A 17,596-nucleotide genomic window follows, 5' to 3' on the forward strand; every position below is an offset into this window, starting at 1 on the left:
GCAAGCACACACGATCTCTCCAAATTTCCTAATAGTTCCTAATCTCTCTTACTGGCTACCTTTATTATAATGTTAAATAACATTCTAGTGTTATAAGTAATAAATTCATATTTTTTTGTTTGTTGCCACTGTGCAAGGCATGTGGGATCTGTTTGCCAACCAGGGATCAGGGATTGAACCTGTGTCCCCTGCAGTGGAAGTGCAGAAACTTAACAACTGGAAAGTCCCAACACGTTAAAACTGTGTTCTATTTTATCTGCTGCAAAAGCACTGCCCTGTCTTTTCCCAGCTGTGTCCACTTCCCCAATTTTTAGGCGGTACCTTTATTTTTATATCGTTGAGGTTGACATTCAGAGAGGCCACACTGGGTCTTCTGTGCTCCATCTCTAGACTGATTATAAAGGTCAAATGCTAACAAACAGCGTCAATGTCATCATGATCCGGGTTGGTGTCCAGTGTGAACCAGGCTGGGCTCCTCGTGGTGAGACCCACTCAGACAGGTCACTGTGTGGGCTGAACCAGTTGTTAACTACTTTTTCTATTATCCCTGATGTGTTTTTCTTTCAGAAATTCTTACAGGTTGGTCGTGTCTCTCTTCTGCTTTCTGCCTCTGGTTTTGTGGTACGTTCTGTGATGCTGTCCTCCCACCCTTCTACCGAATGTCACACTTTGATCATTTTTAAATTTCCCAGAATTCTTCCTTTTCGTTTGGCCTTTCATCATCCTATTTTTGTTCTGTGGATGTCATTTCTTTCTTAATCACTCTCTCTGATGATACTAATTAGAGGTCTACTTTTTTCAAGTTTTCTTCATTACCTGAATTTTCTCTGGGCTTATTTTTTCCTCTGGGGTCATGGCTTGTTACAATTGTTTGTATTGGTCATTCCCTTGTGTCTTGGAAGACTTCCTCCAGGACTTTTTCTCACCCTTCTCCAGGGGAGGTGGTGACTGATCTGACTGGTAAAATTGGAAAGAGTAAACTGGGAATGCTCAACTGAGCTCATGCCCTTTCTTTTTAGGGGTGAGCACAAGTCCCACTCTGCCCCCCCAACAACGCCCAAGACCAGGTACGTCTGTCTGAAGATGCGGGTCCCCACTAGGAGGGCCACTTGCTCACAGACATCTTCCACATCCTCCAGCCTAGCCTTTATAGTTTATATTTTGGCCAAATGCCTTTTATTTCTCAATTTGCTTAGAACTCGGGCATAGAATAAGACTACTAGTTCTCAGATCCCTTCAAGAGTATACATTTTGGACTTTCCCGGCTGTCCAGTGGTTAAGACACCATGCTTCCAATGCAGGGTGTGTAGGTTTGATCCCTGGTTGGGGAACTAAGATCCCACAACTCACATGGCATGGCCAAAAAATGAAAAAATGGAAAAAAAGAGAAAATGAAAAAAACAATGGCACAGGTTTAAAAAAAGAGAGAGTATACATATATGCAGACCAGAAAATCCCCCAAAACATTTTTGACAGTGCTGGGAGTTTCCTGATCAGACTGCAGCGTGTGAACAGGTGTTCTGAGTAAGGTAAGTAAGGTGAGTAAGGCTCATATTAGGTCCAGTGGGTTTTTACACTTGTGTGGTTAACTTTTAACTTCTATGACTTCAGTGAAAGTCTTTAGGCCAACCCTGTGTTATTCTGACGTTGGCAGATGGCTGTAGCTTTGTCTATGAATGAGTGGCTTTCTCTATAGAGACAGATGTTTGAAGCAAGACAATTTCTAGGAAATGGGGCTTGGACAGGGGAGAGATGTAGTCTGTAAGGGTGGCCTTAATTAAGAGTTCTGTGGTGGATGAAGAGTCTGTTCTGGGACTTCCTGGTGGTCCAGAGGTTAAGAATGTGCCTTCCAATGCCCAAGATTTAGTGGGATTAAGCGACTTGCTGGTTACTGCCGGTGCTGGGGCTAGAACCCCGCCTCCTGATTTCAATCCCCTGCCACCTCGGTTCATCATGACCTCTCAACCTCTCTTGAAATCTTCACTCTTTTACTCTTTCTTTCAAGCCTAAACACTCACAGGTATGGCCATCCATTAGGAAAGGTTTCTCACCTCTGGATGAATCATATCCTGGGCCAGATAATTAGGGGTTGTCCCCTTCACATGTGGGAAAAAAGTGGGCCTGTAGGGTCAGCTGCCAACAGCGTCATTCTCGGGAGAAGCATTTGCAGGGCACCTCGTGTTAGGTTGCTGGTGGGGGATCTCACACCGCGTCTTGAGGACCTCTAGTTGGTAAGAGTAAGCAAACAGGGAACTGAAATTTCTCCTTTGTTACTGAAAGTGTAAGATGCAAATATAGCTTTCAGTAGAACTTCAGAATCAGGCATGCTGAGCCACCTGCTTGCAGCTAGCACTGTGCTGACCCTGGGCTCCTGCCAGGCCAACTAAGTAAGAATCTCTGGGGGAGCCTTGAAATCAGCCGTTTGAAGCCTTCTTCTCTATCAGGGTCGCCCAGAGATGAGAAACCCTGAACACAGCACTAGAGGTCTGGGAAGAGGCCCAGAGTCCAGCTATATTACATTTCAATCCAAATCTTGAGTAAATAATTTTAACCATTACTCATTTGCTTGGATCCCTGAAAATATATTTTTTCCCTAGGTCCGATTCTGACCCACAGCGAAGGTTAGGGACCCCTGGTTTGGAAACTGCCCAGAAGCCTCCGAAATGGGTCAGAATGGAATCTTCTTTGTGTGTATGTGTGTGCACACTGGATCTTGGTTACAGCACATGGGCTGTTACCCCGAGGCATGTGGGATCTTAGTTCCTTGATCTGGGATCAAACCGGTATCCCCTGCGTTGGAAGGCAGAAGTTACTTTCAAGTGAGGGGAGCTGGTGATTAGACAGCAGAAGGTGAAAGGGAGAATTCTTACTGGATACGCTTTTGTCCTTTTGAATTTCAAACCATGTGGATATATTTACACTACCTATTAAATCAATGACAGAAAATTAAATGATAGACTGAAAGAATTTTGAACTCTTGCTAATAGCACTTATATTCTGCCTGAAAAAGAGTTACTTGTGCATGTATCTGGTAGGACAGCACCTTTTGGATTATCTAGCCCTCTCACAGGAAATAACCCTCTCTACCTCCAGACGACAACACCAGGCTCCAACACCCTCGTATTCCTCCAGGTCCAAGCAGCAGTGTGACACCCCTGCCCTATCCCCCGAGCAAAGACCCACTGCCACACAGACTTCATCAGTTACTGTCTCAAGGACCTTCTCCAAAGGGCCCCAACAAAGGATGGCGAACACTGCCAGCTCCAGGTCAGTTGTGGGAAGGGCTCCCCAGAGACAGCGCCCCTGTGCCTTTGTAACCCTCTCACTGACTTAGCTTTGAGCCAGAGGCAGCCGTCTAAACAAGGCGCAGAGTGGGAGGCAGATAGGACTATAAGGAGGAGGGGGTAGAATTAGACAGGGAGAAATAAACAGAAAGGAAGCATCCTAGAAATCGGGAATCTGGGAGAGCTACCACCTCGGAAAACGGAAAACATAGGTATGAGGCTCACCTCACGCAGCTTCTCCTGAGCCTCGGCCAGGGCCGCCTGCTTCTCCTGAAGCTGGGCCAATGCGGTGTTCATGCGGATCCGCTTGGGCTCCACCACCCGGTACAGCCGCCCGTAGAGCTGCGGGGAGACAGCGGGCACCCTCTCACTCGCTACCCACTCACCTGCCATGAGCCTTCCATCCCCCTCCTCCCATCCGGCCTCACTGCTCCCACCCCGCCTGTCACTGCCTACCTCCATGGCCCGAACCCACATGCATAGGGACTTGGCAGCCAGTGACACACGGCCGATGATGTCAGGCTGGAAATCGGGCTGGGCACAGTAGGCTCCGATCTTCTTCAGGACCTTGTCTGAGATATTGTCTTTATCGAAGTGGATCAGTGATTTGATGAAGTTCTGTTCCCCTGGGGGATGAAGATTGGGGGCCTCACCTCCACTGCTCAGGCATAGCCATGTGCTTCCTGGGCTCAGTTCCCAAGGCCTGACCTCAACCCACAGTCCCTCCACTGGCCGTGCTCCCTCATCTAGACCCTCGAGGCTCCCAGAGCCTCCACAACCTCCTCAGCCTCTACTCCCATCACGTATCCTCCACCCTCTCAGCCTGACCACCCATCCCACACACCATTCTGTCTATATACTTTGCCCTTTCTTCTAGGGCAGGGGTCACCAAACTATTGCTTTCAGGCTACATTCCACCAACAGAACTCAGAGCAGGAAAAATATCACAAGAGTAAAACAGACCCTTGTTCCCTTTTCTGATTCTTGTCCTTTTGCGGGGTGGGGAGCAAAGGCACTCCTGTCCTTAGATTCTGAAATACGTTCCAATATCCTTACGACAACTTCTCCCTTTGTGTGTGTGTGTGTGTGTGTGTGTGTGGCTGAGTCATGGGGCATGTGGGATCTTCTGACGAAGGATTGAACCCGCTCCCCTTTACTGGAAGCGCAGTCTTAACCAATGGACCACCAGGGAAGTCCCTCATTCTTTTTTCTTTCGTTTCTTTCGTAAATGAAGATGAGTTACCTACAACCGAAGACCTTAACTGATGGTTATGCCTCATCTTCCCCACCAGGCTCTGTGCTTTGAGAGTGGGCACACTGCATCCTTCATCTCTGTCTCTCTGAGTGCCTGACGTTCAGTAGATGATCAGAGGAATGCTGGGTGGACTGGCATAAATTACCTTCCGGTTTCCTGGCTCACCTAGCTGCCTCTTGGCCTCTGCCCAGGTGGGATCATTGCCTCGAAGGATCATGACTGCCTGCAACACCATCTCCACCTGGGCCGGGGGGCGTCCGTAAGACTTGATCTCTCCTATGTCCTTCTTGTTCAGAGACTCCAGGGCCTGAGAAAAGGGATGAACTTGAGGACCAGAGTCAACTCAGGTGGCAAGACGGGTCCTTTATGGAGACAGGACTTAGCTGCAGTTCCCCTCCTCCTCCCTTCCAAGGGGACTTTGAGAACAAGGAAGGCCAGCCCAGTCTCCTTCCTGTGCCTTCCCGTCCTGATACCCGCATGGCCTCTTCCAGGGCTGGTAATGCCTCTTCCAAATCCTTCTGGGCATTGTCAGCCAGTGCCTGGCACTTGACTTCCTCAATCGCAATCTTCTCGCTATTGGCTGTGACAGCCTACGGATGAAGAGAAGACGAGGGTTTTTGTCTTCACCTTGAGCAGAAGTGGGGGTGATGGTGCTAGTGGTAATGATGCAAAAGAGAGCTAAAGAAGACTTGAGGAGTGGAACTGGCACCCCCTGCCCTATAACTGATTGAAGCTGGAAGCCCCTCTGCCCAGTGGGCACAGGGAATAGGGGACGCGAGGGGCAGGGGCGATCCAGGGGGGCAGAGGCACCTTCTGCTGCTCATCCGCTTCCCGCTTCTGCTGCACAATGATGACCAGGTACTCCTCACACTGCTTCTGGAACTCAGCCACCTTTTTCTTGGCATCCTCCAGCTCTAAGGACATCACTTCCACCTTTTCCCTAGTTTCATCAATCTTAAACAGCCCTGTCCGCAGCTTATTGGCCTGGTCCAGCAGCTCCTGCCGCTTCTCCGCCAGCAACCTAGGGGACAGAGTAGGATCAGGAACCCCAGGAGGCTGGGCCCCCAGAAAGGAGGGGCCCATGTAGTCTCCCTTCCCAGCATGGCTCTGGTCCCTGACTTTCTGCTTGTTGCCACCACCACCACCCTAGTCAGATCTGTATCATTTCCTTGCCTGGATCATTGCCAACAGCCTCCCGACTGGTCTTCCTGTTTCCGGACTCTCGTCCCTCTCATTTATTCTACACACCGTTGTCAGGGTTGGCGTGCTGGCTACCGTATTCATTGTACCACTTCCCTACCTGAGGCCTTTCTACTGTGCAGCAATTCCCCACCGTGCAGCAGGCAGTGGGGCTGCAGTGAACCAGAAAATACAAACTTCTCTCAAGGGGGTGGCCATCCCTGGGCTTCAGTTCAGTTCAGTTCAGTTGTGTCTGACTCTTTGAGACCCCATGGACCGCAGCACGCCATGTCCAACACCAACTGCCAGAGTCCCCCCAAACCCATGTCCATTGAGTCAGTGATGCCATCCAGCCATCTCATCCTCTGTCGTCCCCTTCTTGTCCTGCCCTCAATCTTTCCCAGCATCAGGGTCTTTTCAAATGAGTCAGCTCTTCACATTAGGTGGCCAAAGTATTGGAGTTTCAGCTTCAACATCAGTCCTTCCAATGAATACCCAGGACTGATCTCCTTTAGGATGAACTGGTTGGATCTCCTTGCAGTCCAAGGGATTCTCAAGAGTCTTCTCCACCATCACAGTTCAAAAGCATCAATTCTTCAGCACTCAGCTTTCTTTATAGTCCAACTCTCACATCCATACCTGACTACTGGAAAAACCATAGCCTTGACTAGACGGACCTTTGTGGACAAAGCCCTGGGCTTCAGCCTGGTTTTTTCCATTTGAGAGTGAATGTGGAATTGTATTGCCACAATTTCTGATGTTTCAAGACAGATTGGAAATCTGGAGTTTTCCAAGGCTTCAAGTTTTAAATGCTGGCAACTCATTCACAAAGTTTTAATGTTGTGCAGTCCCCCAAAAAATGTCTAAGGGATTGTTTTCTGAATTAAATACTAAATATGGGCTTCCCAGGTCGTGCAGTGGTAAAGAATCCTCCTGCCAGTGCAGGACACACAAGAGATGAGGGTTTGATCCCTGGGCTGGGAAGATTCGCTTGAGTAGGAAATGGTAATCCACTCCAGTATTTTTGCCTGGAAAATTCCATGGACAAAGGAGCCTTTGCAGGCTACAGTCCATGGGGTCGGAGTCAGACATGGCTGAGTAACTGAGCACGTAAGCACATGCATGTAAATTGCTTAACAAAGTGACTCAGAATCATAAACAGGATGTAAACCTATGGACCCAGCGAAGGCAAGGACTTCATTTTGTTAACTGACATACATATTACAAGTATCTAAAATAGTGCCTGGCACAGAGTACATGCTCAAAATACTTGTTAAATGAATGAATTAATGTTGGCTATCATTATTATTACAAATGGCTTTTTCTTCACCTTGATTGAAATACTAAATCCAATAAACAAGAGGGTTTTTTTTTTTTACCTTTTTCTTATAACCTTCAAAGCAAATTATTGTGTTGTGCATATAAAAAGACAGTCAATACAACTTAATGAATGAATAAATAACTTGGGAATGGTGGAAAGTCTAGAAGATATTAAAGGCAGAGAGAAGAGGCTATATATTGCCAAATATACCCATGATATAATGTCACAGTTGCAATGTGGTTATGAGCAAGGACATCATTATTCCAGGAGACAAGGACAGAGAGGTATATAAAGGGGTCACAGCCAGAGGGCCCCTTGGATGGCCACATCCCCTGGAACCCCTCTCTTGGTTTAACTTCCTGGACAGAAACAAGCCCCCCGCCTCTCTGCCATTCAGATCCCAGTCCTCAAGTTGGTCCCCTTGGCCAGCTCCTGGATATTTTCTAAGACATCGTTTCACCAATAGCCCTCAAAAGACACCAAGCTCCTGGGAATTCCCCAGTGGTTCAGTGCTTTCACTGTAGAGAGCAGGGGTTCCATTCCCAGTCAGAGACCTAAGATCCCACGTGCCACAAGGTGCAGCCAAAACAAAACCAAAAAATCCACCAAGTTCCCAGGCCCTCTGTGCCCCTTACTCTGCCATCATACTTTTTATATCCAGACACAAGTTCCAGGTAGTTAGTGGGCGTGACATAGTTGTGTCTTCGGAGTTCCAACAGCATCTTCTGGGAATATGTGGCCACTGACCAGTGCATGGTGACGAAGATCTGGGCCACTTTCTTGTGGATCTGAGATCGATGCATAGAGGTTATGAGACAGGGAAGGAGTAGAGACAAACGGAGAACGGAAATGGGTAGGGGTGCGGGGGGGTGAGGAGAGATGGGGAGGAGGGCCTCACATTTTCCTGGGTCCCCAGATCGGCTCCCATCAGGTACTTCTCAGCCACCTCCAGCAGGGCCTCGCGTGGCCACTCTGAGAACCAGTTAATGGTTGTGCAGTTCACCAAGGCTGGGTATTGGCGGATCCAGTTCCTGGCAGGGGTTGTGAGAGGCAGTTAAGTACATTTGCAGACTTGGCCTGCAGCGACGGTCTTTGCCACAGGTTCACTCATTCCCTAGGAACCCCTAAGCCCCATCCTCGTGCTCCTGTGTCGCCTTGTCCAGATTGTGCTCCCCTCAAAGCTGGTTTGGTGCATGATTTAGAAACAGCTTCTGGGGTCAGAAAGAGCCAGTTTCACACCAACCAAATATGGATCTTGGGCAAGTGGCATAACCTTTTGAACATCAGTTTCCTCACCTCGAATAACAAATAACAAAGCATACTAACTAGAGTTGTTAGGGGATTCAATGGGATGACACATGCAGGATGCTTAGCCCAGAGCTTGGTACATGGTGAACACACAAGCCAAAAATATTCAAAGATAAACAAATTGGTGACCCCAACTGCCTCTCTGCCTAAGTTCTCTGTCCTTCCCCTCCTTTCTGATGCCCTTGAAAATACGGAAAACGGATCCCATGTGGTGCAGACACACAGGGAATATTATTCAGCCTTAAAGGGGAAGGGGATTCTGATGCTGGCTACATGGATAAACTCTGAAGACGTTATGCTAAGTGAAATAAGCCAGTCACAAAATGACAAGTACTTCCTGATTCCACGTCTATAAGGTATCTAGGGGTGGTCACTCACAGAAACCAAAAGTAGAAGGGTGGCTACCAAGGCCTGGGGGTGGTGGGAGAAGTGGGCAGTTTCCATGGGTATTGAGTTACAGCCTCGCACAAGAATGCTCTGGGGATCTGCTGCATAGCAGTGTGAATGTACTTAAAACCAGTTAAAATGGTAAAATTTTAAGTTTTTTTTAAACCACAATTTAAAACTTGAAAACGAAAGAAAGAAAAAACAGCCTTCACCTTCCAGAAAAATAAACAAAATTGATCTACCAAAAAGGAGAGGATGAGTCCCATGTAAGTAACAGGAACTCGCTGAAAGTAGGCACAGGCTGGGACTTCCCTGGTGGTCCAGTGGCTAAGACTCTGCGCCTCCAACGCAGGGGGCCCAGGTTTGATCCCTGGTGAGGGGACTAGATCCCGCATGGCACAACTAAAGATCCCGCAGGCCGAAACACGCCCGGGCGCAGGCTGCGACAAGTAGACACGGAGATGCGTGTGGCGCAGCGGGACAGGCCGGCGCTACTCCGGAGTCTTGGGGGCAGAAGGCAGGGAGACCAGGAGCGGGGAGGACTGCCCCCCGCCCCGCCCCGCCCCAATTCCCGAGGGAGAAGAAGGCCGACACGGGAGTCACCTGAAGGGGTCGCCCACGGGGCTGAGGCAGAGGACGATGTGCAGGTTGTTCCGCACGCGCTCGATGAGGTAGGTGAAGAGGCTGTCCGAGGACTCCGGCACCTGCTCAGCGCGCGCCTGGTCTATGATGAGCGTCTGGATCTGGTGAGCGCCGGCGCCACAGTCAGAGGGCGGAGGTTTCCAGGACAGCACCCAGGGCGGAGGGAACAGCGAGGGACACGGGGTGTGGGTTTTAAAGCCGCTTTGCCCACCAGGGTCCGGGGAGGGAAAAAGGCCCAAGAGGAGCACTTCTTCCACCTAATGGAGGAGCTGGAGAGGGGGCGCGACAGCGGCATCGTCTGGACTTAGGAAAGCCAGAACCAACTGGTAGTGGGTGTAGAAGCATCGCACCTCCTCGAATTCATCCGCCTTATAGAGATTGGGGACCTCGCCCGAGCTAAGGATGTTGTTGATGTCCTCTAGGAATGATTCATCAGCAATCTGGGTGTCCACGAACAGGAAGGACGTGGCGTTGAGCTCCACCCCAGCCTGGCGATACAGACGCTTGATATCTGGGCCAGAGGAGACAGACCTTTCAGATTCACCCTTCTGTCTTTCCTCTTCTATTGATTAGAAAGCCCTCCCCAGCCAGGGACACATACAGGACACCATCCTCCCTACCTGGCTTCCCTCCCTCCTGCTATTTCACTCTCAGCCCCAAACTCACTTCTGTCTCAGAAACCCAGCCTTACCTTCTCGGAATTCCTGCCTCCGATAATGTTTGGTGACCTCAATCTGGAAGGTGATGTACTCGCAGATGGATGAGGCCAGGCGGGCCAGACTCTGCCGCCCGCTGCCCCCAATGCCCACCAAAAGCATGTTGCCCCGAGGCTGTCCAATGACCCGCACGATCCGTGTGACTGGAGGGAAAGTGGGAGGATAATGAGTTGGCTGAGCAAGCTCAGGGGACCTCCAGGCCCTAGGCTGGGGGCTGGGACACCTGAGGTGCAGTAGAGGGACCCACCAGTGTGGGAAGAGGTAGTGCCTCAAGCTTGGGTAGCGATTCAACATTCAACCTTCACCATGTCTGTTAAATACCATCATCAAAGAAAATGTCCACCCATGGACACAAGCGCATCTGGGGTCAGGGAGGAGGGCAACTTCTGGGGCTCAATTTGGGAAAGATCTGGGAAGAGATCCCCATTTCCTTGGAGTACTCTGTCACTTGGATGCTGGAGAAGGGCCAGGAACAGGAAGTGCTCACTGTGTTCGATGGCCTCTCGGAAGAGCACCAGCTGCATTGGCACGACAGCGGGTGACAGGTTGTACTCGTTGAGTGCCGTCTCCATGGCTGTCTTCAGGACCGTCAGATCCGTCAGGTCCTCGTACACCTTGGGCTCCCGCAGGAAGTCCCCTGGGCCGTGGCAAGAGGGGGCAGATTCCAAATGCCTGGTCCTCCCCAGGCTTCCCCAGAGGGCCCTTCCTCCCTGGGCCCCAGTGCCCCGCCTCTTCTTCTAACCCATCTCCTAAGACTCTCCAGTCTACAGGGGCCACAGCTCCTGGCTCACCAAAGATGGGAGAACGTTTGTTGGGACAAAGGTTATGAAACGTCAGGTCAAAGAAGGAGCCGAGTTTGTCACTTAGGATGCTCACGAAGGCTTCCATGTCTGCGGTGTCAACCAGTCGGTCAGAAAAGACTCTGTTGGGAGGGAGCTGGGGTTAGATCTGGGATTGAAGAGGAGTGGCCCTGGGGAGGGGAGCAGGAGGTGGGGGTGGGGGAGTGGGGGATTGGGCTTGGGGAGGCCTGGATCTGGTGGAGCACAGCACCCTCACCTGAAGCATTCATGGATCCAAAGTCGGGTGATGCTGGACTTGGTATCGTGGAAGTCCTTGTTGGCCCTCAGCATGCCCTGGAACACCTGGGAGAGGGGCGTGGCCGGTGGGATGGAGGGAGGGAAGAGGGTCCCATCCAGAAGTTTTAGCTGAAGTGGCATTCCGGGATGGGGTGATCTGGGGGGTGTGGGATGCTCCCGCACTCCGGGGCTCACTTTGAGGACGGGAGAATACCTCCAAGGAGGCTGTGCTTGGCCTGGGGGCAGGGTCAGATGGAGCTTCACCTTGGAGATGTCTCGAAGGTTGAAGAGGTAGTGGATCTTGGCGGGGGTGGGCAGGAAGCGCTGCGCCACAGTGCTGTACACGTCCAAGGTGGCCTCGGTCACCACGTTCCCAATGGGCTTCACCTCTTCCTCAAAGTCCTGGAGCTTCTGGTTGATCATGGTGCCGAATATCCGGATGATCTGGGACTCCTAGAAACAGGCCCTCAGACTCAATCTCGCAGCTCCTGGCCTTTCAACCAAGGCAGGGACTCGGGTCAGGGGAGTAAAGTACTTGGGAGCAGAGTGGGGAGGGGGCACAAAAAACCCCTCATAAATCAAGAGAAGTCATGCTTTAGTGTAATATTTAAAAATCAGAATTAATGCAAACTGTCCACGATGAACAAATATGAACATTTTAAATAAAGACAGGATCTGTACTATTGGTTTTTTCCTTTTGCCTTGGGCTCTCATGTAGCTCAGCATGGCACTATACTGATCTTGTATTTGTTTAAAATGTTGGTGTTTTGTTCATCCTGAATTTTGGTATTGATTTTTTAAAATATTGCATTATTGTCTTGATTTCTGAGGTTTGGGGACACCCCTGGGTTCCTCCCTTGCCTCCCCTAGCTCCTCTAGTCTCCTCTTTGGAGGGTGTGCCTTCCTTCATCTGCTTGGGCCCCACTCTCTGCCCACTGGGACTGTCAGGCTTCACACACCAGAGCCAGCTCAGCAGAAGCAAAGGTGCCTGCAGAGAGTCTCCCCTCCAAGTATCAGAGTTCCCTGGATGCAGCTTGTGATCTGTGCCCTCGTTCTCTAGGACGCGGGTGGTTTTGCCTTCTACAGCCCCTCCCGCAGCCCCCAGGAAGCCCTCACCGTGGGGAAGGTCATGTTGATGATGTTAAATCGACTCTGCAGCCTTGGGGAGATGACGGTCCGTCCACCCCCAGGAGGGCCCATGGCAGCCATCAGGAACATGTCCTAGACAGCAAAGACCAGACAGGGCGGGTGGGGTTGGGGGAGTCAGACAGGAGGAGGAGAAGAGGAGGGGCAAAGAAATAGGGAGGATGTGAGAGGAGCCAGGAGGAAGAGAGGGAATGGAGGGACAAACGGGAAGAGGGAAGAGCAGGAAGAAACATGGAGTAATGGGGACAGGGAAAGGTGAGGGAAAGCAAGGGGTTTGGGGCACTTATAATGTCCACAGAGTTACTAAGGCAACTAATTTGTTCTTATTTCTTTCTCTTTTTTTGGCCGTGCCATTCAGCATGTGAGATCTTAGTTCCTTGACCAGGGATTGAACCTAGGTCCTTGGCAGTGGGAGCGCTGAGTCCTAACCACTGCACTGCCAGGGAATTCCCTATTTGTTCTTATTTCATCATTATAATCCATGTTCCCAACTTGGAAAATAAAGTTAAAACACACACACACACACACACACAACATTTGATAACATCTTCTGGACATTTTTTTCTATTTTAATATATACATATATTAATATATACTTATATCTGTATATGTATGTTCTTTCTCTGAAACATATGAATCTATTATTAGTTGACTTTTGAACCCTGAGTGTCAGATAGATGAGTGCCCCAGAAATCAGGCTGAAATGACTGCCCACTGATTCAGGAAAAAAAAAAAACAAAATGCTCAGGATCCCATGGGAGAACAGCCAGGACTGACAGGAGATTCCTGGATCCTGGGTGGGGAGTGGAGAATTGGTACCAGGGGGTAGGTTCCTGAAACAATGGGAGGCGGAGAGGCCTGGAGAGGGGTGTTGTGGGCGGCTCTGGTTGGCATCAGCGTTGCCATGGAAGCGAGGTGTAAGAGGCATCAGAAAGGAGTGGAAGTTGGAGGACAGGCTCCCTTGGTCACAAAGCACAGGGCAGTCAATGAAGAGAGTTACTGACAGGAATTGACCGAGGAGCCAGATGTCTGGGTCCTAAGAAAGGCAGGACCCTCCTCTGTGGGGAGGAACACAGGCTTACAGGACTTTATCCTGGGGTCCCAGTGGAGCGGGGACAGAACCCATCACGGGAAGAACAGAGACTTGAAGAACAGATTCTCTGGATGCTTACTCGAATGTACTTGATGGTCTGCTTCGTTCGATCATACCAGAAGCCATAGTCAATCCAGAGGCGAATCAGCTCCAGTGGGGGCTGGGACCCAAACGTGTCCTTGGCTGGCATATTGAGGTCATCCATGAAGGTGATCATGCTTTTGCCTCCGAAAGGCACATAGACACCCTTGGTTCGCTTCTCCACCCTGCTCTCAATGATGCTCTGCACATTATTAGACGTGGTCTGGTGGGAAAGGTATAGAATGAACGCTTGGGTCCCAAGAGAGAAATCTGAGGTTAGAGAGGCATGTCCAGCGGGCACTGGGCTCCCAAAGGGGAGCAGAGACAGGGAGAGAGCAGGGGCTGGCGACCTGGCCCGTGGGTCCTGCCACACACCTGCGCAGACATGTTGACTGTGAGCACTGACCACTGGCTGGAGGGCAAGGACTGCAGGACACTCTGGGCAATGGAGGTCTTTCCAGTCCCCACAGGACCCACCAGCAGGACGGGGTTCTGGCTGGCCACCATGGTGCTCACCAGGTAGTTGTAGCGGACAGTGTCGACGGTGGGCACCACGATCTTATAGAAGGGGGAGCTGGGGATGGGGAAAGGGACTATGTCTCAAGATCATGGCCCACTCTTTTCTAACTCCTGCTTCCTTCTGCTCCCCACTCTTCCTCCGGCATCACTGCTCTCTGATCACCCACCCTACCTCCTGTGGAGCCTGGGGATCAGGCATTCTCTTCAGGGACCCTGTCCCATTTCCTCTAGCTTCTGCTTCCTGTCCTGGAAAGTCATCTCAACTCTCTCGCCACATCTCCCCCCACCGCAATCCTAAGCCTGACCCACCCCCCAGGCCCGGTTCTGACTTTGGAGGGTAGCGCCAACTCTTAGGGAGCTTATCCTCAAACGATGTCCAGCTCCGGATCTTTGGGTCCACGAAATACTCGTACACTGTGTCCTGAGGACGGAATGTGTGTCAGATTACCAAAGCCTGCCTTTGGCTTTCCCTGCCCAGAAAAAGCACTCATAGATCACTGGGAGGACGAAAGACAGCTGGGTAGCAGGCTGAGGCTCAAGATGTCTGAGGATCAAGAGTATAGCAAAATAGGACAGCTGGGCTGGAGGGCCCTGACCTTGTTGGGAAAAGTGCCCTCGATCTCGCGGAGGTAACTGTCGATCTTCTTGCGGCCCTCCTCATCCACAGAGGCACACACCGACCAGATCATGCTGAACACAAACGTCAGCTCTACCATGGAGGCAAAGTTCTCACTGTCAGCTGGGTTCACCTGCATGGAAAAGGAGAAGAGGAAATGTCCTAAATCTATTAATTGAAGAGATGGAGACCATACTTTGAAGAGATACATGCACCACAATGTTCATTGCAGCATTATTCACAATAGCAAGGATGTGGAAACAACCTAGATGTCCATCAACAGAGGACTAGATAAAGAAGATGTGATACAGATATACAATGGAGTATCACTCAGCCTTTAAAAAGAATGAAATAATCCCATTTGCAGCAACATGGTTGGACCTGGAGATTATCATACTAAGTGAAGTAAGTCTGACAAAGAAAAACAAATATCACTCATGTGAAGAATCTAAAAAATAATGATACAAATGAACTTATTTATAAAACACAAACAGATTCATAGAAAACAAACATATGGTTACCAAAGGGAAAAGGTTGGGGAGAGGGACAAATTGGGAAGTTGGAATTAACATATACACATGACTATGTATAAAATAGCTATGCAACAAGGCTCTAATCTCTAGCACAGGATCTCTCTTCTCAATACTCTGTAATGGCCTATATGGGGAAAGAATCAAGAAAGAGTAGAAGTATGTATTTGTATAACAGATTCATTTTGCCATACACCTGAAACTAATGCAACACTGTAAATCAATGATACCTCAATAAAAAAAAAATTTTTTTAAGCTACATAAAGGTAAATAGAAAAGAGAGAGAGAGACTTCCCTGGTGGTCCCGTGGTTAAGAATCTGCTTTGCAATGCAGGGGACTTGGGTTCGATCCCTGGTTGGGAAACTAAGATCCCATATGCTCTGGGGTAACTAAGCCTGAGTGCCACAACTAGAGAGCCCCTGCGACTCAACACAGCCAAATAAATACATATTTTTTAAAAGAGAGATGGAGAGGTCTATTTTGGCAACTCATCACAAAGACTTAAAATTTCCCTCCCTTCCTGGTTCTGTTTGGAAAACCATGTAGTTGTAGAGAAACCTAAATCAAAACATTTACATAAACCTACTAAGCTACAACAGCTTACAAACCTACTACAGCTTCCCTGGTGGCTCAGACGGTAAAGCGTCTGCCTGCATTGCGGGAGACCCGGGTTCGATTCCTGGGTCGGGAAGATCCCCTGGAGAAGGAAATGGCAATCCACTCCAGCACTCTTGCCTGGAAAATCCCATGGATGGAGGAGCCTGATAGGCTACAGTCCATGGGCATGGGGTCACAAAGAGTCGGACACGACTGAGCGACTTCACTTCTCTAAGCTACAAAAGCACCATGGGAAGTTGTGCTGAGACTCTAGTGTCTGCTGTATTGAATCCAGAGTCCTTGTTCTATCCTTCCAGCTCACACCTGTACACATCTCACCATCCTCTTCTCAGGGTCTCTGCTACAGCCAAGAGGTACCACACACCAACACCACCCATCAGCCCACCATGCCCAGCGAGGGGCTGGCTTTCCTATCTGTGTTTCTGCAAAAGTCATTCTGTTTGCATAGACTGCCCTCCTCTCTTTGTTCTGTTCAGCCTTCTTCTCCCAGCAGTCCTCCTCAGCAGTTGAGTGCCACTGATACTACATTACTATCATTTTCCTACACGTCACCTTCCAAGCTCACCTACATAGTTTTAATTTATATTAATCATATCGGGAATGACATATACTGTTATAGATCTTAATTGTTATATAACTGTATATTAATAGTTGAATGAGCTGGCAATGCCCTTAAAAACAATATGAACCATTTCTAGGCAGTGATATAATCTCAGCAGAAAAATATCCAATTTTGGTCCTTACACCATAATTCTAAACTAAACAAAAATGTTATTCAATATCAGTTAATCTGGAAATTTCTAAAGCCCCTCATCAGACTAATTGGGGAGCTCCTCCCAGCAAAAACAGTATCCCAAAGGCTCACAGATTCCAAGATTTAATACTTAATTTCAGAAAGAATGGAGAAATGAGGAACCAAATGAACTATCCTCAGCTCTTAAATACAGGCAGGAAATTATAGTGAGGCCCATTGTGCTCTCTATCTGATTTGGATATAAATACATAGTTTGGCCTCGCAGCGGTGTGCCCACGTGGACACACGTGCGCATGCATACACACACCCTTGCTGCCTCCACAGTTGGTGAGGCCTCCTCTTGGAGTCTCTGCTCCACTCAAGCCTCATGTTCCAATTGTGTCTCAGACACGTCGTTTCCCGGACATTTTCCCGGGAGGCTGAGAGCCCTTCCTGCCCTAGCCCCCTCTCACCCCATTCTCTGGAGTGGCCAGGGCGGAGTACAGCTTGCAGAGGGAGATGATGCCGCTATATTCTGGGAGGGGCACCAGCTCATTGCAGTTGTCCTTCTTGAAGGTCAGCATCTTGTTGATGAACTTTTCGAACATGCGCTGAAGGGGCTCAGCCTCCACCTGGCATTGAATGAGCAGAGGCTCTGAATTATTCTGTGCACCCCCCCAGGCCCCACTGGTTACTTCCCGCTCCTCCATCTCCTTCATACCTTTGGCCTCTTGTCCAGCCATGACTGAACGTAGGGCTTCCAGCCTAGGTCTGTGTAATCAGTGTACACCATCCCGCAACGAGACACAGTGGCTGGGGAGGCCACTGCCAAGTTCTCCACTTCGAACAGGAGAGACACCTACAGATATACTTGGTCAGAACCTTGTCTTTCCTTCAATAGTAAAAACACCCAGAATTCTGATGCCGCAAGGTGTCTCTACTGAGTACCACGTGTGGCAGGATGAATAAGGACCTAAGCTTTACAAATGATTTGCTTATTAAAAAAATTAGGGCTTATTCAAGGTCATCCTTATGAGAAGTCTCTCTTCCCCTCACATTGTTTGACTGGGTAGGAAAGGGTGGGCTCTTTA

The 17,596-nt window shown here is 49.5% G+C and overlaps 1 protein-coding gene across 3 annotated transcripts in view; it reads right to left on the reverse strand.

Moving 5' to 3' along the window:
• DNAH2 (dynein axonemal heavy chain 2) overlaps positions 1-17,596 on the reverse strand; it is a 108,685-nt gene that overhangs the window by 21,978 nt on the left and 69,111 nt on the right. For all 3 annotated transcript variants that reach the window (XR_015147933.1, XM_086359071.1, XM_086359070.1), the window contains exons 45-65: positions 17,227-17,364; positions 16,979-17,137; positions 14,604-14,756; positions 14,337-14,428; positions 13,864-14,062; positions 13,487-13,711; positions 12,285-12,389; positions 11,433-11,621; positions 11,149-11,234; positions 10,884-11,014; positions 10,580-10,729; positions 10,068-10,235; positions 9,727-9,887; positions 9,338-9,477; positions 7,938-8,070; positions 7,688-7,827; positions 5,350-5,560; positions 5,013-5,129; positions 4,705-4,846; positions 3,741-3,910; positions 3,510-3,626 (exon numbers count right to left, since the gene is read on the reverse strand). Coding sequence is in view for 2 of the 3 variants with exons in the window: in XM_086359071.1 (XP_086215197.1) it covers positions 3,510-3,626; positions 3,741-3,910; positions 4,705-4,846; positions 5,013-5,129; positions 5,350-5,560; positions 7,688-7,827; positions 7,938-8,070; positions 9,338-9,477; positions 9,727-9,887; positions 10,068-10,235; positions 10,580-10,729; positions 10,884-11,014; positions 11,149-11,234; positions 11,433-11,621; positions 12,285-12,389; positions 13,487-13,711; positions 13,864-14,062; positions 14,337-14,428; positions 14,604-14,756; positions 16,979-17,137; positions 17,227-17,364 (3,126 nt within the window). In the remaining variant the exon portion in view is untranslated. The remainder of the gene's footprint in view (positions 1-3,509; positions 3,627-3,740; positions 3,911-4,704; positions 4,847-5,012; positions 5,130-5,349; positions 5,561-7,687; positions 7,828-7,937; positions 8,071-9,337; positions 9,478-9,726; positions 9,888-10,067; positions 10,236-10,579; positions 10,730-10,883; positions 11,015-11,148; positions 11,235-11,432; positions 11,622-12,284; positions 12,390-13,486; positions 13,712-13,863; positions 14,063-14,336; positions 14,429-14,603; positions 14,757-16,978; positions 17,138-17,226; positions 17,365-17,596) is intronic.

The sequence above is a fragment of the Bos grunniens genome, chromosome 19 (genome assembly GCF_055505025.1).
Source record: "Bos grunniens cultivar Pamir isolate PY7600 chromosome 19, Bosgru_T2T1.0, whole genome shotgun sequence".
NCBI classification, from domain to species: Eukaryota; Metazoa; Chordata; class Mammalia; order Artiodactyla; family Bovidae; genus Bos; species Bos grunniens.